Source organism: Myxine glutinosa, chromosome 13, assembly GCF_964187855.1.
Source record: "Myxine glutinosa chromosome 13, kmMyxGlut1.1, whole genome shotgun sequence".
NCBI classification, from domain to species: domain Eukaryota; kingdom Metazoa; phylum Chordata; class Myxini; order Myxiniformes; family Myxinidae; genus Myxine; species Myxine glutinosa.
The window spans coordinates 77,743,402-77,767,334 of NC_136273.1; the positions used below are offsets into that span (position 1 = coordinate 77,743,402).

At 49.0% G+C, this 23,933-nt stretch overlaps 2 protein-coding genes across 5 annotated transcripts in view; one reads left to right on the plus strand and one right to left on the minus strand.

Annotated features, from left to right (window-relative positions):
- LOC137439037 (serine/threonine-protein kinase Sgk2) overlaps positions 1-17,640 on the minus strand; it is a 46,936-nt gene extending 29,296 nt beyond the window's left edge. The window contains exon 1 of one of the 4 annotated variants that reach the window (XM_078767675.1): positions 17,619-17,640. Coding sequence is in view for 1 of the 4 variants with exons in the window: in XM_068134638.2 (XP_067990739.1) it covers positions 74-139 (66 nt within the window). In the remaining 3 variants the exon portion in view is untranslated. Of the gene's footprint in view, positions 1-35; positions 226-17,618 lie in introns of those variants that run through there. The other 3 variants (XM_068134638.2, XM_078767673.1, XM_078767674.1) reach the window with 3 other exon arrangements.
- Positions 1,041-23,933, plus strand: part of IFT52 (intraflagellar transport 52) — a 42,811-nt gene continuing 19,918 nt past the window's right edge. Inside the window, exons 1-10 of the mRNA XM_078767678.1 lie at positions 1,041-1,179; positions 7,037-7,155; positions 12,567-12,654; positions 17,832-17,859; positions 17,898-17,999; positions 20,591-20,672; positions 21,023-21,094; positions 22,022-22,148; positions 22,574-22,660; positions 22,797-22,865. Coding sequence (XP_078623804.1) covers positions 7,043-7,155; positions 12,567-12,654; positions 17,832-17,859; positions 17,898-17,999; positions 20,591-20,672; positions 21,023-21,094; positions 22,022-22,148; positions 22,574-22,660; positions 22,797-22,865 — 768 coding nt within the window. The 5' untranslated portion in view covers positions 1,041-1,179; positions 7,037-7,042. The remainder of the gene's footprint in view (positions 1,180-7,036; positions 7,156-12,566; positions 12,655-17,831; positions 17,860-17,897; positions 18,000-20,590; positions 20,673-21,022; positions 21,095-22,021; positions 22,149-22,573; positions 22,661-22,796; positions 22,866-23,933) is intronic.

The window sequence follows — 23,933 nt, forward strand, 5'->3', positions numbered from 1 at the left end:
TGGTAAAGAGACAATATTTATCAAAAAGGTCATACTTGAACAAATCTTGTACCACCATTCAAGGCCTACCTACAAGTATGGTAGCAACGGCTCTCATCTTGATGAGTGGAACAAAATTCTTAAAATGTTCCTTCTCCATGAAAACCAATCCACCTTTCTTTATACATCACTCGGAGAGGGTACGGACTACGGAGATTGTCCCAATTTATATACCCCTGCAGGAAGGGCGTGTCTTGCTAAGCCAGGAAGGGCGGGTCAATCAGCAGCTCCACCTTTTATTTAAATAAGTTGTTTTGCGCAGGCGCAGACGAAGCAAAACGTCCCGGATTCTCCTGTAGTGATTTGGGATGGTTGCTGAATGGAAAGGGTGTTTCATAGTTTATAGGTTTGTGCTATGTAGTATCAGATGGTTGTTGTATGTAATATCTGTGCGGGATTGATGCTATATGGATTGGGAGGTGTATAACCTCCAGTATGTCAATCGACGCTGTTCTCGACTGGCGTTTTTTTGCGGGGAAGAAGTTTGCCTCAATGTTGTGAAAACTTTACAGTGGAACCTGCATTAATCATAAATCTTAACGGAGAATTTGATGCATAATGTCTAAGACTAAAGCCGATAATTGTGAGTAAGCAAGGTTAAAGGAAGAACAAAAACTCGGCAGGAAAAGGAAGTACAAATGCAAATAAATATATATTTGAACAGGACGGCACAGAAAAAGGAGAAAAGTAATTTAAATAGTGAATATATAAACCAATAATTTAATTTTAATTGTGCTAATAACATGTAGAATAAGGTGTCAATTGCATTTATTGGGCTGCGTTTGATTGGTCGGTTAGACTGACGCGAACGCCATGGTTACCATAGATGACGTCATGCACCGGTGGAACCGATCGTAATTTTGACTTTTGTCGGACTTGGCGTTACTGGTGTTCACTCGGGTGGGGTACGAAGACACAGTCGAGGAAGAAGGATAAAGAACGAAGAATAATAAGAGGAAAGATGGAGAATGGAATTTTATACAAAATTGAAGTAATTAGATATTAATATTACTATGATTGATATTACAGAAATAAGAACTGAAAAAGAATAACCGAAAAATAAAAAATAATGCAAGTTTGAGAATGAGCGGCGAAGGAATGAGAATGAATAACGAATGATTCACTCAGCTTTCTCAACAGGTAAGAGATGCGTGAGTTAGAGAGAACAGGAAGGTTGTGTGTTTACAAACATTCTTTGGGCCTCATACATATGTGAGAAATCTCATGGAAGCTGAGGGAAAAATGTGTTAATGATGTTCGTAAATCAAATGTCGATGTCCCGTTAGCTCGTACGGACGTCGCTGTCCAGTGTCCGCGCGTCCCCCCATGGCTGTGCAGCTTGTTTTAACTAATTAATGAAAAATGAACAAAAATTCCAGGCTGTAAAGACACTTTTACTCCAAGTATAAAGCCTGGTGTTGGTTTAAACTTAAAGGTTAAGGTGGCTGCTGGTGATAATTTGTTCTGGGTGCTGGTGATAACTCGCCTACTCTTCAGGAAAGACATGGTGTTGTGGCGGACACGAAAGCTCACTGGCGTGATGACATCTGGCTAACACTGGCTAACAACTTGCTGCCAACGGTACGCCCATTCGCACATACGGAAAACGCTGCCTTTCTCTGCGGTTCGGAGGGCAGGTTTTCCGATGGTCGTTCGTGACTGCCGACGTGCCTATGGCACTGCTTGGCGCGGACTTCCTTTGTGCCAATGGCCTCTTGGTGGACGTAAAGCACAGAAGGCTTGTCCAGGCCGAGACATTCAGCTCGCTCGCTTGCGCGCTGCCCGCCTCGTTGAGCAGCTCACGGAGCGGCTCATCGAGCGGCTCGCTGAGCGGTTCCGTTCCGGCCAGGTTCATCTGCACGCTTCCGGCAGCGGACGAATTCACCCGCCTCCTCGCCCGTTTCCCGGCCCTCACGAGGCCCACCTTCTCGGCCGGGACCGTCAAGCACGGGGTGGAACATCACATCCCCACCGCCGGGCCCCCGGTCTACGCCCGGGCACGCCGCCTCGAGCCGACGAAGCTCGCGGTTGCTAAAGCCGAGTTTGCTACGCTGGAGCGGCTCGGCATCGTGCGGCGCTCCGAGAGTGCTTGGGCGTCACCGCTCCACATCGTGCCCAAGCCCGGCGGGGGGTGGCGACCGTGCGGGGACTACCGCCGTCTCAACGACGCCACCACCCCCGACCGCTACCCCGTCCCCCATATTCAGGACTTTTCCACCCGCTTGGCGAATATGTCCTTCTTCTCGAAGGTGGACCTCATACCCGGTTACCACCAGGTCCCCGTCAGGCCGGAGGACATCCCGAAGACGGCTGTCATCACGCCGTTCGGTCTTTTCGAATTTCTTCGGATGCCCTTCGGTTTGAAGAATGCGGCTCAGGCGTTCCAGCGCCTCATGGACAGCGTCTTGTGCGACTTGGATTTCGTCTACGTCTATCTGGATGATATCCTCGTCGCAAGCGCGTCCCACGAAGAGCACCTCCACCATCTCCGCACGCTCTTTGAATGCCTGGGCCAGCACGGCCTGATCGTGAACCCCGCCAAGTGCCGGTTCGGTGTCACTGAAATCGACTTTTTGGGGCACCGCATCACCAGGCACGGGGCCATCCCCCTACCGGCCAAGGTGGAGGCGGTGAAGGGGTTTCCGCGCCCCCGCACGATCAGGGGGCTCCAGGAGTTCCTGGGCATGGTAAACTTTTACCATCGGTTCCTGCCTCGCATCGCCCAGCTCCTGCGCCCCCTGCACGAGGCCCTCCGAGGGAAGCCGGGCAAAGGTGACGTTACCTGGACCGAGCAGATGGACGCGGCGTTCATGGGCGCAAAGCTCGCCTTGGCTAACGCCACCATGCTCGCGCACCCGGCGCCCGATGCACCGATCGCCCTCACCACCGACGCCTCGGACTAGGCGGTGCGCGCGGTGCACGGGCAATGGGTGCGTGGAGTTTGGCAACCGCTGGCGTTCTTCAGCCGGCAGCTTCGCCCGCCCGAACGCCGGTACAGTACCTTCGACCGCGAGTTGCTCGGGCTCCACCTGGCGGTCAGGCACTTCCGCCATCTGCTCGAGGGCCGTGCGTTCACGGCCTTCGTCGACCACAAGCCACTGGTGTTCGCGATGGGCAAGGTCACCGAGCCGTGGTCGGCCCGGCAGCAGCGTCACCTCTTGGCCATGTCCGAATACACGACGGACATCCGGCACGTCGCGGGGAAGGACAACCCGGTGGCGGATTGCCTTTCCCGGTCCGTCGCCCACGCGGTCCACCTCGGCATCGACTATGCCCGGATGGCGGCGGACCAGGCCGCCGACCCCGACGTCCAGGCCTTGCGGACCGCCGTTACGGGCCTCCGCGTCACCGAGGTGCCGTTCAACGGCGCGGGCACGGCCCTCTGGTGCGACGTCTCCCTCGGGCGGCCTCACCCCATCGTGCCCGCGGGCTGGCAGCGCCAGATTTTCGACGCCATCCACGGCCTGTCCCACCCGGGCACGAGGGCCTCCCAGAGGTTGATCGCCGACAAGTTTGTCTGGCATGGCCTCCGGAAGGCCGTCCACGGCTGGGCCAGGGCGTGCCTCGCGTGCCAGCGTGCGAAGGTGCTCCGACACACCCAGGCCCCATTGGCCCCGTTTGCGGTGCCGGAACGTCGGTTTGACCACGTTCACGTGGACCTGGTGGGACCTCTGCCCCCCTCGCGGGGTTTCACCCACGTCCTGACCATGATGGACCGCACCACCCGGTGGCCGGAGGCCGTGCCTTTGGCGTCAATGACGGCGGCGGACGTCGCGCAGGCGTTCATCGCCACCTGGGTCGCCCGGTTTGGCGCCCCCTCGGACATCTCGTCCGACCGCGGCCCCCAGTTCACCTCGGAGCTCTGGGGGGCGGTCGCGCGGGGGCTCGGGGTCCAGCTGTACCGCACCACGGCCTACCACCCACAGGCTAACGGCCTGTGCGAGCGGTTCCACCGCTCGTTGAAGACCGCGCTCCGGGCGACCCTCCGCGACGGCGGCTGGGTCGACAGGCTCCCCTGGGTGCTGCTGGGCCTCCGGACGGCGCCCAAGGACGACCTGCGCGCATCCGCGGCGGAGTTGGTCTTCGGGCAACCGCTGCGGGTGCCGGGCGAGTTCCTCCCCGACTCCACGGCACCATGGTCCGCGGCGCAGGAGTGCTCCGTGCTGCAGGAGACCGCCCAGAGGTTCGCCCCGGTGCCCACGGCGCACCACGGGCACCCACCTACGCACGTCGCCCCGGAGCTTCGCACCGCGGAGTACGTCTTCGTCTGGCACGACGCCCACCAGACACCACTGCGGCCCCTGTACGACGGGCCTTTCCGCGTGCTGGAGACCGGGGTGAAACATTTCACCTTGGACATCAGCGGCACTCCTGACCGTGTCTCCATAGACCGCCTCAAGCCGGCCCACCTCGACGTGGACCACCCACCGCCGGTGGCTCGGCCCCCGCGTCGGGGCCGCCCCCCGGCGGGCGGACCCCCGGCACCGCCCGGCCCCGCCGGCATGCCGCCCCCCGAGCCTGCACCCATCCCGGGTGCAGCCGGAGGCATCCCAGCTGGCATCCCTGCACCCCGGACGCCGCCAGTCGCCAGAGGGCGCTTCGGCCGGGTCATCCGTTTGCCCCGCAAACTGGCCTTCCACGTGCGCGGGAATTCTGGGGGGGCGCGTGTGGCGGACACGAAAGCTCACTGGCGTGATGACATCATTCCGCGTGCCAAGTGGGCGGCAGCCATGCCCTAGGGGTAGGCGTGGCCGCGGGATATACACCGGGCGCGCAGCCCGGAACGCTCCAGTGTTACAGTGGAGCTCTTGAATAAAGACTCTTACAACTTACCGCGTTGTCCGCTTCCTACTTGCTTACAAGCAGCGCGCGTAACACCGCGCTTCAGTGTGATATTTAACAGCCGCCAATGCTGGCAGTTGGGTGCTGCGGCTTGACGTCCTTCTGATTGACGGCGCACACATTGATGAATTCCCCTGTATGTGAAAGACTAGGGTGAAAGTTTATAGCTGTCGGGATTCAAATCCAGGTGAGACAGCTCAAAGGTGCGTGGCCTAACCTTCAGGCTATCCTCCCTGCCCAAACCATATTTAGCAAGAAAGAGCAATCAGAGATCGCAGACCCTTGCCAGGACATGTTTTTAGTGGTCTCCTTTTGTGTTGAAACAAATAGCGCGGCCGAACCACGTGACCGATGACGTCATTTTATTTTCTAAACCAATTTATCCCTAGATGAGGTTCAAGAAATTTCATCTTGATTGGATGAAGTTTAGTACTTTGTCGAATTATGACGTCATAATGGAGGCACTTATGACATCATCAACATATTGTCGTGCCCGTAGCTAGTTAAAACCAGCCTTGGATGACTAGCCGAACTGCTTTAACTCCGAAGCGACCAGCCAAAGATGATGGTTATTTTTGGCGTGCGGGAGTGAAGGAATGCGAAGCGTTTGTTTATCTGAATGAAAAGCACGGGTTTATACCCGAACCCACAAAACATGCAAACACCACAATAAATTCAACAATAATGATTTAATGAAAATAAAGCAATGACGAAATAAATGTTAAGGTAAAATAAATCCTACTTTGAGGAACCCTCCATACAGTCTCAAATACGGACACACAGGGGGATATAAAATAAAATGTCCCTTTTTGTGCCGGCACTTAGATCTGCGTCCTAAATGGTTCTTTTGGTGAGGTTGGCAGTGCAAGGTGGCTCTGAGCCGCTCGCGTGGAAAACTCGGCAAAAAATGGCGACGTTGAATGCCACGCGTCGAAGGCACCATGGGCGCCCGGGGATGAGGCAATTCGTGAAGATGGCCCTCTCGTTTTCTCCACCTCCTTGTCCTTGGAACGGACAATGCGACCTTCAGCTCCTTGGCAAAGCACCACTGCCAAAACCTCAAAATTGCCCACACAATCGTCAGCACCAATCTCAAAAGATGGCAAAGCCTTCTTCTTCGAGTAGAGAGAGAGACACGCTCTTCCTTTTCACTCTCCAGAGTCAATTGGGCCGTTTCCCTTGCAGTTCGCCCGCCCACGTCCTACGGCCCAATCGCATCCATCGGGGAGTGGCCCGACGGCCTTTATCAACGCCCCCCTGATTCTCCGCCTTCCGTGGGCAGGGCTTTCGCCTATTAAGTCCATTGGGGCGGGGCTTAGTCCGACCGGTTCGTCCTTGGCTTTTGTCGACGGTAAATGTAATTTGAGAGTGTTTTTACATGGCCGGCAGTGGCAGAAAAAACGTTAGGGTAAGATTACAGAGGGTAAGCACACACTGGGGAAAATTATCCTTAAACCCGACCACTAATTAGCACTGCACCACCCCTCGTGTGGTGAACATTTAAACAACCTTAAGCTGCAGTCTCCCTACTTATTACATCAAAATTCTCCTGCTCGTTACACGGCCCATGCTATATCCTATACTGTTCTATCTTTCCTACGGTATTCTTTCACCTACCCCCCATAAACGTAACAATATGTTATTCCCCATGGAGAGTTATTTACAATGAGCCATGTCTCTATGGTTTATCTGCAGCGCGTTCGGAGATATAGAGGTGCAAAGTTTTTCGGTTTTTCCAAGATGGCGCCCATACCACGTAACCTATGATGTCATAATTAGCATTAAAATATTATACAGGAGGAGGCTATGGTGAAAATTTCATGTCAATCGGATCAACGGTTGCAGAGAAAATCTTATATTAATCTGTGCGGACAAACAAACAAACAGACAAACGGACAAAAATGTAATACCCTCTCCTCTGGCGAGGGTAAAAACTACAAAAAGTAAAAAATGCTTTGCAATTTTGTACACAACCTACTGGAATTCACTTTTGAAGCTCATGGAGCAAACGTTTAAAGTCCATCATGGAATTTGTGATGTTTTGAAGGTACATTGTGAACTTTTTGGCATTTGCATCATTCTTTTTGCTGGAGAACTGTTCACAAGTTGGGTGTATCAATTTATTAGTAAACTAAATGATTGTCGCTGTTGGCAGGGAAATATGGCACGAAGAGATGTCATCATTTTCAATGCCTCCAAGAAGGAGGTGTTCACCGCTTCGTCAGGTTATAAAACCTTCCAGGCACGGCTTCGAACAAATTGGAAGATTCAAAGGTTTGTTTCATCACTTTTCAATCTTCCGAATGTCATTATCCCACGTGCGTAGCGCAAAGCAGTGTTAAGCAATTGGTTCACTGTCTATCTATTCGTCCATTTCTATGACCGCGGAACTACTTAATTTCAGTTGAATTATTGGGAGGGGGGGGGGGGGGGAGGAGTGGGAGGGATTCTTACAGGGGGATTAAGGAGTGGGGTGGGGGGGGAGGTTCTTTGAGGAGGGGTTTCACGGGGGGAGGGGTTCTCCAGCCTTTAAAACATTAATTTTATTGCAATTGAATTTTTATGATTATTTTTTTGTATACAAGATCGAGGCTCGTGAAAGAGCTAGTAGCATTAATCACACAGAAAGTCAAACCGACACATAAAACACAAAAAATAAGGGGAGCGGTTGACAAGATGTGGAGAGAGGGGGAAGGACACAAACACAACATTTGAGAGCAGGGACATCGGGAGAAATGTGGGAGGGGGAGGGCTTGGGGGGAGGTGGGAGAGGTAAAAACATATGAACACTGCAAGGACTTCCAGGAAAGAAGTTGGAATTTCGAAAAAAAAAAGAGTGTATCTGGGGTGAATTAGCGGGGGTAGAAAAGATCAAAGTTTTGGATGGGGGAAGATAAGAGATGGTGGTGAACAGCTGTTTTAAAGACCTGGAGGGAGGAGTGGGGTTGAAGGGAGTTGGGGAGTTTGTTCCAGAGGCGGGAGAAAAGGGGAATGAAAGAGTGAAGGTGAGCAGGGAGCCTAGATTTTGTCAGTTTAACCATAAGAGGGTTGCGGGCAGATCTTGTGCGACCTGAAGGAATATTGGGGGAACAGAGCACAGAGAGAGCTGGGCGAGCAAGGCCGGAGAGGAGTCGGTAGAAGACAGAAAGACCACCAACCTGCCTGCGGTGAGTGAGTGAAAGGCCCTCGGAGTTAACTTCATCGCAGGAGATTCCAATGATTCTGAAAGCTTTGGTTTCAACAGCGTGAAGCCGAGCTAGGTGTGAGGCAGGAGCTCCAGCCCAGAGGGGGGAACAGTATTCCATTGAGCTGCGGATGAAAGCCATGTATGTGGTGAGGAGCTCAGGTGTGCCAAGGAAGGACTTCGCATGACGGAGGATGCCCAGTCGGCGACTGGCTTTGGAGGCCAGCTTGGAAATGTGGTTTTCCCAAGAAAGATCATGGCAGATAGTGAGACCCAAAAGCTTGAGCAACAGAACTTCTTGGAGAGGATTGTTGAGAAAGTAGACGGGAGGGTTTTCCAGTCGGTCCTTTCGGAGAGACATTGTAAGAGTGTGAGATTTGTCAGGATTGAAAGACATGTTCCACTTGTTTGACCAGTCTGTGATTTTGTCCAGGTCTGCAAAGAGTGAGGAGGCTGCAGACTGCCGATCTGAGGGATGAGGAATGGAGCGGCAGATAGTGGAGTCATCAGCAAAGAGAGAGAGAGGATTTTCCAGAGAGTCGGATAGATCATTGATGAAGACCAGAAATAGCACGGGGCCCAGAACACTACCTTGGGGAACTCCAGCCAGAACAGGAAGGGGAGATGAGAGAAATCCATTCAGGACCACACGTTGACTGCGACCAGAGAGGAAGTCCGCAAGCCATGCGTGGAGATTTCCATGGATACCATAGGAGGAGAGTTTGGTGAGCAGAGCTGGGTGCCAGACCGTATCGAAGGCACGTGATATGTCAAGTGAGACAGCTCTGATTTCCTGTTTGGCATTGAGGACCTCCATCCATTGTTGAGACAGCAGAAGCAACATGTCCAGAGTATAATGACCTAGTCTGAATCCAAATTGATGATCAGAGATCAAGCCATTGGAGAAGAGGAAGGATTTGATATCCGAAGCAATGATGGAATCCATGACTTTGCTGATAATTGGAAGCAGGCTGATTGGTCTGTAGTTGCAAGGATCTGTTTTTGCACCTTTTTTTGTGTAAAGCGGAAATGTTTGCTGATTTCCAAGATGCTGGCAGATGACCTTGAGCAAAAGAGAGGGTGAAGAGAACAGAGAGAGGGTGAGATAGAGCAGCAGAGCAGGATTTTAGGACCCGTGGGCTGATGCCGTCCGGTCCAGTTGCAGAATCAGAGTCGAGGTTTGACAAAAACTTCTCCACCTTGTCAGGAGAGAAGGACACAGAGTCCAGGAGCAGTTGGGTTTGACTGGGAAAGGTGGGAACAGAGAGAGATGGGTTTGGGACACAGGAATTTGAGGCAAACACAGAGTTGAGGCATTCGGCTTTGTCACGTGCGGTGTCAACTGTGTAGCCATTTGAGGTAAGGGAGGAGATGGAGGGGGAACAAACACCAGAAACGGATTTGACCAGACGCCACCAGGATTTGGAGGAAGGAGACAGGTTTGAGAGTTCAATCTTGAGTGTGGAGAGATAGTGCTTCCTGGCACTCCTGAGGGTAGACACACACTTGTTCTGAGCTTGGTGGATGGAACTGAGATTGCCTTCAGTTGGATTTGCCTTCCAAGAGGCAAAGGCAAGTTGTTTCAGGGTAACTGCCTCATCACAAGATTCAGTGTACCATGGACGGGAGGAAGGGTAAGACAACTGAAGACGAGATGGGATAAATCTGTGCATGAGAGAGAGCAGTTTGCTTTGGAAGAATTCCCAGGAAGAATTGATGTCAGGGGCAGTAGAGATGGGAGACCAGTCCAGGTGATTGATGGCTGCTTGCAGCCCGTGCCAGTCGGCCTGAGTGAAATGCCAGACTCGTCGGCACTGCGGAGGCTCTCTGAGAATGGCCAGAGAGATGTTCACTTTAACAAGCACATGATCAGAAGAACCGATTGGGGCAGAGGAAGAGCAGCAGACATTTGCAGGGAAGTTAGTCATAACCAAGTCCAGAAGAGAAGATACTCCATTGACTGAGATCCGGGTCGGGAAATTGACAGATTGTGTCAGTCCCAATGAGTCGCAGAAGTCCTTTGCTGAGGTGCCATGGCTGGTGAGAGATGAACCCACACCCAGCCCGCTGGCATGATGACAGTTGAAGTCGCCACATATGAGGAAGAGAGAGTTTGAATGAGTTGATAGAAGTTGGCCCATGTTGTCCAACAGCGAAATGAAAATGGAGTCATCACTGTTTGGAGGACAGTACAGAACACATCTGAAAAAAAGATGGGGGCGGAGAGGAAGCCGTAGCCAGAGGTACTCCTGGGGGTGGGGTGGAGAGAGGGCAGTGCAAGGAGAGTGAGGAAGAGAGTTTTTGATAAAGATAGCCACCCCACCACCAGGACGAGGCTCAGGTCTATCATACTGGAGGAGGGAGTAACCAGGAAGAGATGTTAAGGAATCAGAGACATCTTGAAGGAGGAAAGTTTCTGTTAAGCAGATCAAGTCTGGATTGTCAGAAGCAACCTGAATGGAGAGATCAATCAGGTTTGAGCGAAGGCCCCGGATGCTTGAGGTCCATACCGTTAATGAGGAGAGAGGGGGAGCATCGGGTGCAGGACAGGGGAGGGGTAGGGTCAGATGAAGGATGAGAGGGGGAGGTAGGAAGAGCAGTTGATAGTATGTCAGAGATTACAGAAGAGTTACAAGAAAGGGAAGGATGAGGAGGACGAAAGGTTTGATGGTGATGGGATGAGGCACAGTGAGGGGTTGTTTGAGGGGGGTCAGAGGTAAGTAGAAGGTTGGGGGAGGTGGAGGTATGAGATAGAAGGGAGACGAAGTGGGGAGGAGGCAGCTTTGAGAAGGAGGTGGGAGGAGGGAGAATTTGGGAGGGATGATTGGGGGGGATATTTGAAGGGGAGCGGTTGGGGGGGAGTTTTGAATGGGAGGGGCAAGGGGGGAGTTTAGGAGGGGAAGGGCAAGGGGGGAGTTTAGGAGGGGAGGGGCAAGGGGGGAGTTTAGGAGGGGAGGGGCAAGGGGGGAGTTTAGGAGGGGAGGGGCAAGGGGGGAGATTTGGAGGGGAGGGGCAAGGGGGGAGATTTGGAGGGTAGGGGCAAGGGGGGAGATTTGGAGGGGAGGGGCAAGGGGGGAGATTTGGAGGGGAGGGGCAAGGGGGGAGTTTAGGAGGGGAGGAGCAAGGGGGGAGTTTCGGGGGGGAGGGGCAATGGGGGAGATTTGGAGAAGAGGGGCAAGGGGGGAGTTTAGAAAGTGGATGATTAATAAAAGATGAACATTTATAACAAATTGGGTTTGTTGTGATTTTCAAGTTAGTGATCCGTTTAAGAACGATGGAGGAGGGGTGGAATGAATGAGAATTTAGAGCATGTAGTGAGAAATAATTATGAGATTTAATATTTTTTTGAAATGGAATGAGTTGAAGAGGAAATTGAAAGGAGCCTTTTAAATAGGAAGAAAAACAGCGTGTTGTAATATACGACTGAATAAAACACTCCAGGGGAAAGTTTAAACATATTTAAACAGAACCGTGAAAAACAATCTTATATTCACAAAAATACCAATGGGGAGAGGGAGCCTCGAGGGACAACCAGGAGCCACTTGAACAGGGCAAAAGGTGGAAGGCAGGGCGATAATGGGGGCGGGGCGGGACAGCGCACATGGACAGAGGCAAAAGCACACGATGGGACAAAAGCACACGAGGAGAAAGAGAAATAAGTTTTTTTGTTTTTGTTTTTCGGGGGGGGGGGGGGGTGGGGGTTGCAACGTTAGACAAAGAGTAGATGTTCGGTGAAGTTTGGGGGAGAAGGGAAAATCAAAAAACCTAGCAAAACCGGCGAAGGAAGGAACAAACTTTGACGGGGGAAGCCTGAGGCTGCAAGGCCAAGGCCGTCTCCAAGATCTCGCGGAATCTCCCAATTATACATTTTATACATTTTACATTTTAACACTGTAGAACACAAATCACCTTGCTTCCACTTCCAAAAACCTTCAATTTAGCAGTACTTGGGCATACGCCGTTTCAACCAATCAATTTTGCCACGTGCTCTGAGGGCAGAGTAACAGAGATTTTTTTAAAATAGCGATTTCTAGCGATGCAACGGCAGAGCCAACTTCATCCAAAAGATCTTTTCTCAAGACTGTGTGGGATAAGGTGTTCTCTGAACCCTCTAGCTTGAACATAAATAAAGAATTTCAAATGGATAAGGAATGTTGAGAGGTCGTTGTATGACGTAGTGTCAAAAAACATCATTCCAGGAATCTAATTTGTTAAATTAACACCTCTTCAGAAAGTAATCCAAATTTCCAACTTTCTATGTTGCATTTATTTAATCACATCTTTCAATGCGTAATTATACCTGTGTGTGTACAAGCTCCACTACGATCCTTTGAAACTGATAAAACACCATAAAATGGATTTGGGATAGGTTTTTTGTGAAAATACCCAATCAAACATTTTGTGCTGAAGATGATAGGAAGTTTTCTAGATGTTCTGTGAGATAGTCTGACTTTCGAGTGTGCGATGTTTGTTGACGTATTTTGGTTGTGTTTCCCACAAGCCTCAAGGAAGAAATAACGGAGGAACGATTGGCTGGCGTGAAAGTCTGGATAACTTGTGGACCACGAGAGAAGTTCACGGCAGCAGAGGTGAGTTTTTAAAAGGTGAGTTTTGTACTTGTGACATATGCGTTCGCATCATAAGCTGTCAAATGAACAGCTAAATGATTGGATGAAATGACCTGAATGACTGCATTCATTGTTTAGGATTTTGGGAAAGCGTGATGCCAGAGGGCAAGGCAAGGCAAGGCAAATTGACAGCGGTGGGAAAGGTTGGGCAACAAGCCGGGCAGGAACAGACTGTAAAAAGAGGAGGGGAAGGAGACGCAGTAACCTGCAAGTAAGAGGGTGGGGTTAGTTGGGTTAAATGTGGGTAGAAAAGATTATGAGTTGGGATTGGGGGGGTTACAGGATATAGTGGTGCACCTCTTGCTTGAAGACTTATTAGGGCCAATGTGATTAAATCATCTCGGAAAGGTAGTTCCACAAATGGGAGAAAAGAGGAACAAAAAGATGGAGGTAAAGGTTAGCCAATAAGGCAGTTGTACACCTTGTTGACTGTGCTAGTGGAGGAAGTCAGTCAGATATGAAGATGGCCATGTAAGCCACAGGCAGCTATGGAGGCAAACACTGAGTAAAGACCATAGGTGGGCGCGATTCGGAAAATTTTAAGTCCGCTTACCGCTTATCCGCTCCGCCAGCCCGTGTAGTCCGATTCGCTTATCCGCTTCAGCGGCCGAAAATCTTAGTCCGCTTACCGCTTATCCGCTTATCCGCTTCGATTCGATTTTTTTAAAGCGCTTCGACGTTTTTAAAGCGATTTTTGACGTTTCTAAAGGGAATTTAATGCTTTTTAAGCCTAAATAGCCATTTCTAACTACTACAAAGACAAACAAAGCTTTTAAGATCAAAAATATACATTTTTATTTAAATAAAATTTATTCAAAATTTATTGAAATAAAGTTTTCCACTCGACTCTACTCTACTCTGCTGCGCGCGAGCTGAGGGGTCAGGGCGCAGATCTCGTGACTGTCCTCCACGTCCCCCATCATGTTGACCGCCGGGTTGTGGATGTCGCTGTGCTGGGACTGCTGGTTTGCGTCGCTCGTGTGCCTGTCCCTGGCACTGCCGCTGGGCTGGAGAGTCAGAAATCTCTCCATCTTGACGTATTGCCGCTCTAGCGTCCAATAAAATATTCAGTTTTCACTTACTAGGGCGTGCCCGCACGTACGTGCTTGCCCGTACGTGCTTGCCCGTACGTGCGTGCAAAAAAACATGCGTGCAAACAACAACAACAAAAAAAAACTTTGAAACCACGTGGCAGTAACGACCACAGAACCCCCCCCCTCTATTTACATGAAATGGTTTGGTCCATTCGCAAAGCCAAAGCGAACGGCTTGCGAGTACGGTAGAAACCCCCCCCCCCCCCCCTCTATTTACATGAAATGGTTTGGTCCATTCGCAAAGCCAAAGCGAACGGCTTGCGAGTACGGTGACCATACCTTGGGAACCACTTGTCCGATTAATTTCAAACCTTGAAAAGGCACATCCTCGGGTCCCCAGCAATATACCTGGCAAGTTTCAATTAGATCGGACCCGTGGTTGTCGAGAAACAGCGGTCACAGACAAACACACACACACACACACAGACACACACACATACACACAGAGATTACTGGAATTATAGATAGATTATTCACTTAAATAAATATTCACAATTCTAGAGTAACGGCTCAGGCTAACAGCTGATTTGGCGAATCGCGATGCGCTTTAATTTTTCGGTAGTCCGCTTACGCTTATCCGCTTCGGTTTCCGGGGGTTGTTCCGATTCGCTTATCCGCTTCGAAAACGTTAGTCCGCTGCAGCGGATAAGCGGATAAGCGGACTTTCGAAGCGGACCGCCCACCTTTGGTAAAGACATTCTGTCTTGTCTTGGGCAAAGTTTGTAATGGTGCAGTTTGAGGTGGGGAAGGTGGTGGATGGATAGCATACACCACAGACAGACTTGACAAGGTGCCCCCAACACTTGGAGGAAGGATAATGGTTGGAGAGTTCAGCCTTCAGACTACCAAAATGATGTTTGCTGGCTTGCCTTAGAAGGATGGACACATACCTGTGAGCCTTATGTAATGAACTAAAGTTGTCTTCAGTGTTAATAACCTTCCATGTTAAGAAAGCAAGCTACTGACCAGAACCACCTCCCCACAGGATTCAGTGTTCCAGGGCCTAGAGGAGGGATGGGATAGCCGCAGGTGGGATGGCATAAACCAGTGCATGAGTGAGTAGGCTTTTGTGAAAGTATTCCCAGGCAGAATCAATACGAGATGCTGTGGGGCTCGTTGCCCAATTGTTTTGTGAGAGGGCAGATTTGACGGCATCAGCCCACGGGTCCTAAAATCCTGTTCTTCCGCTCTTTCACTCCCTCTCTCTGTTCTCTTCACCCTCTCTTTTGCTCAAGGTCAACTGCCATCTGCTTGGAAATCAGCCAACATCACCGCTTTGCACAAAAAAGGTGCAAAAACAGATCCTAGCAACTACAGACCAATCAGCCTTCTCCCAATTATCAGCAAAGTCATGGAATCCATCATTGCTTCGGATATGAAATCTTTCCTCTTCTCCAATGGCTTGATCTCTGATCATCAATTTGGTTTCAGACCAGGTCACTCTACTCTGGACATGCTGCTTCTGCTGTCTCAACAATGGATGGAGGTCCTCAATGCCAAACAGGAAATTAGAGCTGTCTCCCTCGACATATCACGTGCCTTCGATACGGTCTGGCACCCCGCTCTGCTCACCAAACTCTCCTCCTTTGGTATCCATGGAAATCTCCACGCATGGCTGGCGGACTTCCTCTCTAGTCGTCGTCAACGTGTGGCCCTGAATGGGTTTCTCTCATCTCCTCTTCCTGTTCAGGCTGGAGTTCCCCAAGGCAGTGTTCTGGGCCCTGTGCTTTTTCTGGTCTTCATCAATGATCTCTCTGACTCTCTTGAAAATCCTCTCTATCTCTTTGCTGATGACGCCACTCTCTGCCGCTCCATTCCTCATCCCTCAGATCGGCAGTCTGCAGCCTCCTCACTCTCTGCAGACCTGGACAAAATCACAGACTGGGCAAACAAGTGGAACATGTCTTTCAATCCTGACAAATCTCACACTCTTACGATGTCTCTCCGAAAAGACCGACTGGACAACCCTCCCATCTACTTTCTGAATAATCCTCTCCAAGAAGTTCTGTCACTCAAGCTTTTGGGTCTCACTATCTGCCATGATCTTTCCTGGGAAAACCACATTTCCAAGCTGGCCTCCAAAGCCAGTCGCCGACTAGGCATCCTCCGTCGTGCGAAGTCCTTCCTTGGCACACCTGAGCTCCTCACCACATACAAGGCTTTCATCCGCAGCTCAATGGAGTACTGCTCTCCCCTCTGGGCTGGTGCTCCTGCCTCACACCTAGCTCGTCTTCACACTGTTGAAACCAAAGCGTTCAGAATCATTGGAATCTCCCGCGATGACGCTATCTCCGAGGGCCTTTCACTTATAATCACCGCAGGCAGGTTGGTGGTCTTTCCGTCTTCTACCGAATTCTCTCCGGCCTTGCTCCCCCAGCTCTCTCTGGGCTCTGTCCCCCAAATATTCCTGCAGGTCGCACAAGATCTGCCTGCAACCCTCTTATGGTTAAACTGCCAAATCAAGACTCTCTGCTCACCTTCACTCCTTCATTCCTCTTTTTTTTTCTTTTTTCTTTTTTCTTTTTTTTCTTTTTTTTTTGTATACAAGGTCGAGGCTCGTGAAAGAGCGAACATTAATCACACAGAAAGACAAACCGACACATAAAACATATAACAGGGAGCGGTAGACAAGATGGGGAGAGAGGGGGAAGGACACAAACACAACATTTGAGAGCAGGGACCGAGAGACATGGAGACATCGAGAGATCTGAGAGAGGGCGAGGGCTTTGGGGGGGGGGGGGGGGCGTGGGAAGGGGGCGGTGGAGAGGTATAAAACATATGGACACTGCCAGGACTTCCAGGAAAGAAGTTGGAATTTCAAACAAGGTGGATCTGGGGTGAATTAGCGGGGGTAGAAAAGATCAAGGTTTTGGATGGGGGAAGATAAGAGATGGTGGTGAACAGCTGTTTTAAAGACCTGGAGGGAGGAGTGGGATTGAAGGGAGTGAGGGAGTTTGTTCCAGAGGCGGGAGAAAAGAGGAATGAAAGAGTGAAGGTGAGCAGAGAGCCGAGATTTCGGCAGTTTAACCATCAGAGGGTTGCTGCAGATCTTGTGCGACCTGTAGGAATATTTGGGGGACAGAGCACAGAGAGAGCTGGGGGTGCAAGGCCGGAGAGGAGTCGGTAGAAGACAGAAAGACCACCTACCTGCCTGCGGTGAGTGAGTGAAAGGCCCTCAGAGATAGCTCATCGCGGGAGATTCCAATAATTCTGAAAGCTTTGGTTTCAACAGCGTGAAGCCGAGCTAGGTGTGAGGCAGGAGCACCGGCCCATAGGGGAGAACAGTATTCCATTGAGCTGCGGATGAAAGCCTTGTATGTGGTGAGGACTCAGGTGTGCCGAGGAAGGACTTCGCACGACGGAGGATGCCCAGTCGGGCATTTTTCTCCCGCCTCTGGAACAAACTCCCTCACTCTCTTCAATCCCACTCCTCCCTCCAGGTCTTTAAAACGGCTGTTCACCACCATCTCTTATCTTCCCCAATCCAAGACCTTGATCTTTCTACCCCGCTAATTTCACCCCAAATCCACTTTTTTGAGGTGACTTTTGACTTCTTTCCTGGAAGTCCTTGGTGTCCTTGCGTTTTATACCTATCCTGCCTCCCCCAGGCCCTCTCCTTCCAAAAACATCTCCCGATGTCCCTGCTCTCAAATGTTGTGTTTGTGTGCTTCCTCCCCTTCTCTCCCCATCTTGTCGACCGCTCCCCTTTTTATATACTTTTGTTTGCTTGTTTGTTTGATTTGTTTGTTTGATAAACGTTAGCTCTTTCACGAGCCTCGACTCTGTACACAAAAAAAAATAAAAAAATATGCATTCCTTGCTGGATGGTACCTGCAAATAACCAGATTCTTTGGGGTTGAGGTTTCTCTCTTACAATAACCAGAGGGATCTGGAGGGTGATGAGGGGGGGTTGGGTGCAAAAAGAAGGGAGTTATAGATCATTCTTCATGGATAAAATGCTTTTTTGTGGGGTAAACATTGTAATTGAATATTTGATGCCGATGGCAATAGTACCTGATTCCACACATCGTGATGTCTGAACAGTTAGAGGGACTGAAGCGGTTTATGGAAGGTGGTGGGAGTGTTCTGGTGATGATGGGTTTATGGAAGGTGGTGGGAGTGTTCTGGTGATGATGGGTGAAGGTGGAGAGCATCAGCACCACACCAATATCAACTTCTTTCTGGAGGAGTTTGGCATCATGGTTAATAACGGCAAGTACTCTGCCTCACTGCCCCGTCTGCACATTCGTAATGCAGCACATGGAGACTTCATTTTATAGATCCTGTGAAATTGACCCAAAAAAAACCCACTAAGTTATGTTTTTGCTATTGTTAAATAAACTTGCAGCTTTACTTCCGCCACCTAAGGTGAATGTTATGTTGTCACCCCCTGTCTGTATGTATGTTTGTTTGTCTGTCTGTTTGTGAACAGGATATCACATAAAGTTGTGGATGGATTCAGACAAAACCTGGTTGGACAGGTTGGGTGTCTGTCACAGAATTTTTTTTTGGTGAAGATCCGAATCCAGATATGAATATATATTATATATATTCATATATACAGACTTGGCATTTAATATGGAATATTTATTTTTTCTTGACTTGGGTTTACTTTCTGAACTCAGTATATCAATCTGGTGAGTTTATTTTACCCATTCGGTGATGTCTTTGTTGAAAGAACCATGTCACTGATTGTCTTTCACAGCAAGAAGTCAATAACAGGATTATATCACAGGTGGCATGACAAAATGTAAGGACAGGTACATTTGACGATTGGCATCACAATCGGGTATATAAGGGTTGTTGCATTCTGTATTAGTGGAAAACAACTGCTGCACGTCTACAAAAGTTATTGCCCGCTTCCTCTGGAGATGGTCCGTCAACTTGACAATGCTATTTGTCATGGAGTGGTGGCTTTACGAAATTCCGGCATGAAACAGCGTGCTATTGCTCGGCAGTATGGCATCAACTCAAGGTCAGGTGTCAAATATCCTGAAACGAAATGCTCAGATGGGTGGCCCTACTCTAATACCAAGGCCAGGACGTCCACGCAGAACCACAAGGAGAGATGACCGCCAGCTGCACCGGTTACTCTGCAATGGCCGTACCAAGTCAGCTAATCGGCTTAGGGCTGAGTGGCAGCAAATGACAAATGTGCCTGTATCCAGAAGGCTAGTCAACCAACGACTGGTTCAAGCAGGCTTATCGTGCCAGGCGTCCCCTGAGAAAGCCACGCCTGACCAGACAACACAGCCAGCACCGATTGCAGTGGGCCAGAGAGCACCGTCAATGGCAAGCCAGGACACTGGAATCACGTGACACTTCAGTGACGAGTCTAGATTTCTGGTCTATCGTCAAGATGGCCACGTCCGAGTGTGCAGACAAGTGCATGAAGCCCACAACGAAGATTGTATAGTACCAAGAGTCCAAGCTGGAGGTGGTGGGGTGACCATTTGGTGCTGCTTTTCATGCAGGGGGCAAAACTGACCTGTTTGTTCTGAATGGAAACCTGAACCAGTTCAAGTACAGGGTCATTCTGGAAGAAACATTGCTTGCATTTGCTCGTGCAGCCTCTTCGCCTGAACACTTTTGTCTCTCAAGATGACAATGCACGGCCTCATCGTGCTCGCATGATCCAACACTTTCTTGCTGACCGTGGTGTAGAGCATATGGAGTGGCCTGCCATGTCCTCGGATATGAATCCGATAGAGAACTTGTGGGCAGAATTAACTGCATCAAATCGACAACTTGGACCAGCAGCTGACCTCTGTGCGTGAATTGCAGCAGACTATTGTCACTGCATGGCAAGCGATTCCTGTCCAAACCTTGGCAAATCTCGTGAACAGCATGCCTCGACGTGTGCGTGCTCTCCTGAATGCTCGTGGGGGTTACACGAAGTACTGAACTGTAATTTTACTGTCCGTAATCCCAGTCATAATTTAGCTTTTCTGTTTTTGTTGAATTTTTTTTGGCTAATGTGGCTCAATAAAGAGATACTTCTGGAAAACGTACAGAAGGTTTAACACCGTACTGTCCGTGAATTGAGTTCGATATCAGTTTACATCACTTTCAAGGATCAATTTATTTGCTTCGAAATGTCAAATGTGTTTTTCTGTTTCTTTTAAAGGTCACATTAACAAAATCTAGAATAATTTCAACATAATTTCCAATGAACTTTTGGTTCTAAGTCATCTTGAAAAGTAAGTTCACCCCTACAAAAATAATATAATTCCATATAAATGCCAAGTCTGTATATTCATCCTGCCAATTATTTATATATTATATAGTAGTATATATATAATATAGTATATATATATATATATATATATATAATTATTCCCCCCCCACCCCCTCTCACCCTGCACACTCCCCCCCCCCCCCCTCCCTCACTCTACCTTCCCCCCACCTCCTCATCCTCGCCACTCACTCTCACCCCTACTCCCTCCTCTTTCTCCCTTCCCCTTCATTCTACCCCCTCTCCCTCGCTCCACTCCACTCCTCGCACCACCCCCTCCCTCCCGGAGTGTACAGTATAGCGACATGAGGTGAGGCTTCGCTCCTGCCGCTACTTTCTCTCTCCCTCTCTCTCCCCCTCGACCCTTAATACAGATATCTTAAGCCAGCCAACTTAACGCTTAAGCCAGCGCCAGGCTGAGACCAGCAGGTGGACATTTATTTATACAACAAAAATCATAGTACAATGGGAGGCAATGCTGTTATACAATGACCAAACATGCCGGGTTCACAATGGCTTGTGCGAAATACCGTCAATGATGTCACTGAAGTGGATTTGCCTTTAACAGACGCAGTTGTCCGGACGGTGTACTACAAGTATTTTCATCCGAAGGAAGCTCTCGTTCCCAATGGTGTGCTGAAATCGGTAAGGCCGTAGGCACTGCATGATGGGCCAGAAGTCTTAGGCTTCAAGACAAGGTTATTATAAATCGCTTCCCGTTTTCTAGGTTTCATCTCCGAGCCATAATTTTGTGTTAGTTTTGGTGTGCGCAGGCTTGTAGTGCTTGTTTTGTGTTCATTTCAGGCGCTTGTACTTTCTTTTGCACCAACATGAGATGCTGTTATTTTCCTCCCGTTAACGAATGACAAGGAGGAACAAATGTGACCTAATTGTTGTGATTTATTCAGAGATAATTCTTTGTTTCGTGGTGGTCCTTTGAGATCATAGCTAGATCGTTGCCCTGAACGCTTTGTTTAACTTGGACGGTCTTGCTGGCAAGGGAAGTGAATCGGGCCTTGGGCAAGGGTGGTAAGAGTGCTGGAGATGAGGATTACGGCACATCCATATCCCGGTTGGTATTCTTAACTGTGCACTGCTCTGTGCACAGGTACTTTGATCCTGACATGGTACTTTATTATTTGCAAAGCTGCTGCACTTTCAATCTCATCAATATTATTTCTCTTGTTTCAAGAACAAAACGGCATTTTATGAGCATTTCTTGATCATTAAAGGGATTGCAGTTTGTAAACATAAGCCACTATACAAACAGCAACAACAGGCATTTTAAGGCCATTTTCCCTGCTAGAGCGGGGTTAGCCTCACGGTCCCCATGACAATCTTCTCCATTTTGCCCTATTTTCTACATCTCTCCTTGTTAACCCCCTTGCCCGCATTTCTTCTTCCACCATCTTTAGCCAAGTCTTTCTCGGTCTTCCCCGTCCTCTACTTCCTTCTACATTCATTTCCATCACTCTTCTCAACCAGTCACTTTCATCCTTCCTCAACACATGACCAAACCATCTCAACCTGTTCCTCTTCACAGCATCAATCACAGGCTCTATTCCCCATCATCTTTCGCAATTCATCATTTGTCTTCCTCTCTCTCAACGATACTCCACACATCCACCGAACCATTCGCATTTCCACCCTTTCCAGCCTTCGTTGCTGCTCTACGTTCATTACCCATGTCTCGCTCCCATAAATCATAACACTTCTCACACATGCAGCATACACCTTTCCCTTCAGCTTCATCGACACTCCCCTCCTCATCAGCACGCCACTCAGTTCCCGAAACTTCTTCCATGCACATCTCACTCGAGCAACCGTTGCCGAGTCTGATCCATCTTCTCCATTCAGCATGTCATAAGCCACTATCTTTAAATTAATTCATAAATGTCATACCTGTTATATAAAGGTTCCTAACACTGTTGTACAATCCATTGCATTTGGTTTGAATGCCAGCTTGGGCCTCATCAACTAATTTCTGCTTCCTCTGCAGGGCCCTGAACTTTTTGTACCCTTTCGGCGCTACGCTCAGTGTCGTGAAGCCTGCGATGGCGATACTTTCCACTGGAAGTGTTTGCTTCCCCGTTAACAGGCCAGTCCTTGCCTTCTTCCACTCAAAGGTGTTCACCTTGCAACAGATATACTGAAAGACATGGACCAACGTTACTCGGAGTTGTTCGGAGATTCGACAACATGCAGGAGTGTTATAAGATGTCTTTTTTTTTGCTAATTTCGCAGATTGTTTGGTTTTGTTGCTGTTACTTCCATCACCACAGGTGGACAGAGGTGATGTTTTCACACCTGTCCGTTTGTGTTTCTGTGAGCAGGATATCTCAAACAGTTGTGGATGGATTTAGACAAATTTGGTGGGTAGGTTGGATGTGTGACGAGGACTAATTGATTAGATTTTGATGTGTGACAAGGACGAATGGTTGGGATGCAGATCCGGCTACTCAGTGGGATACAAAGCATAAAGCCTGGCTGAGGTATGTGCTCTATTGTGTGCCGTTATTGTTGTTGTTGTTGTTGTTGTTTTTCCACACAGAAACACGGAGGCAAGCTGGCTGTCCTGGGTTCTTACCAAATGTTTTGTGACCAGTATATTGATAAAGAAGAGAATGGGAAAGTGGTGGTATGCTTTGCACTGCGATCACGCAGCGTCACATGATGCCTCCGAATGTTTAACTTTTATATGGTCAATTTAATTTGACGATCCACCGAACGACTCGTTGAGCTGAATCCTTGGGCAATTGTTGTTTCCTTGGCAGGAAATGTTGATGCAGTGGTTAACCACAGATGAAATCCACATGAACCAGATTGATGCAGAGAACCCAGAGGTGACATTTCCTCTCAAAGCCATGATGTTTGTACCGGTGAACGTTGATTGCATGCCAAAGCTGTCAAGTCTCGTGTTTTGTAAACGCACAGTCGTGCACATGTCATTTCAAGGAGAGGACATTTTTGTTTACCCATGCCCTCTTTCTAAAATAAGATCGAGGAATCTTGAAACCTCTTAGAATCACAATTTATCCTTGTAGTTGTATTCAGATTTTCTTTCCTCGACTACTTCAGTTTCATAGCTGTTGTTTTCTCTCTCAATCTCTCCATCTCTCTATCGCTCTCCCTCTCTCTTCTTTGGTCCATCGAAAACTCTTTTCATTGAGGATACTAGGGCATGCCCGTACTATATCTATATCTAAAATTATACCCCCCCCTCTATTTACATGAAATGGTTTGGTTCATGAAATGTTTTGGTTCATTCGCAACGCCAAAGCGAACGGCGAACGCTTTACATGAAATGGTTTGGTTCATGAAATGTTTTGGTCCATTCGCAACGCCAAAGCGAACGGCGAACGGCTTGCGAGTACAGTGACAATCCCCCCGGGGTTTTAATTAGTTTTAAAACATAGTTTAACGCCAACATAGCGCCAACATAGTTTGCAAACGTGAAATAAATGAATACGCTCTCAAATGTGCCATCCGAGGCAGAGTGTGTCCGCCACGTTCGGCACACGCGATAGCTCGCTGCTCTCTGATTGGTTGAATCGTTTTTTGGACATAGCTCGGTAAGTAATTGTCCGATTAATATGAAACCTTGAAAAGGCACATCCTCGGGTCCCCAGCAATATACCTGGCAAGTTTAAAGTATATCGGACCCGTGGTTGTCGAGAAACAGCGGTCACAGACAAACAAACGTACAAACAAACAAACACACAGAGATTACTGGAATTATAGATAGATTAAGTTGTGCACCGGTCTTTTTTGGGGCATGGGCTCAACCTTGACATTGAAGTGTTCATTGTCATTTTTTAGCCATTGTGAGCAATCTCAATGTTGCCTTGAAACGATTCACCAGAACGGCATGACTTGGTTAGATGAGGTCTACCCACACAATAATGCCTTTT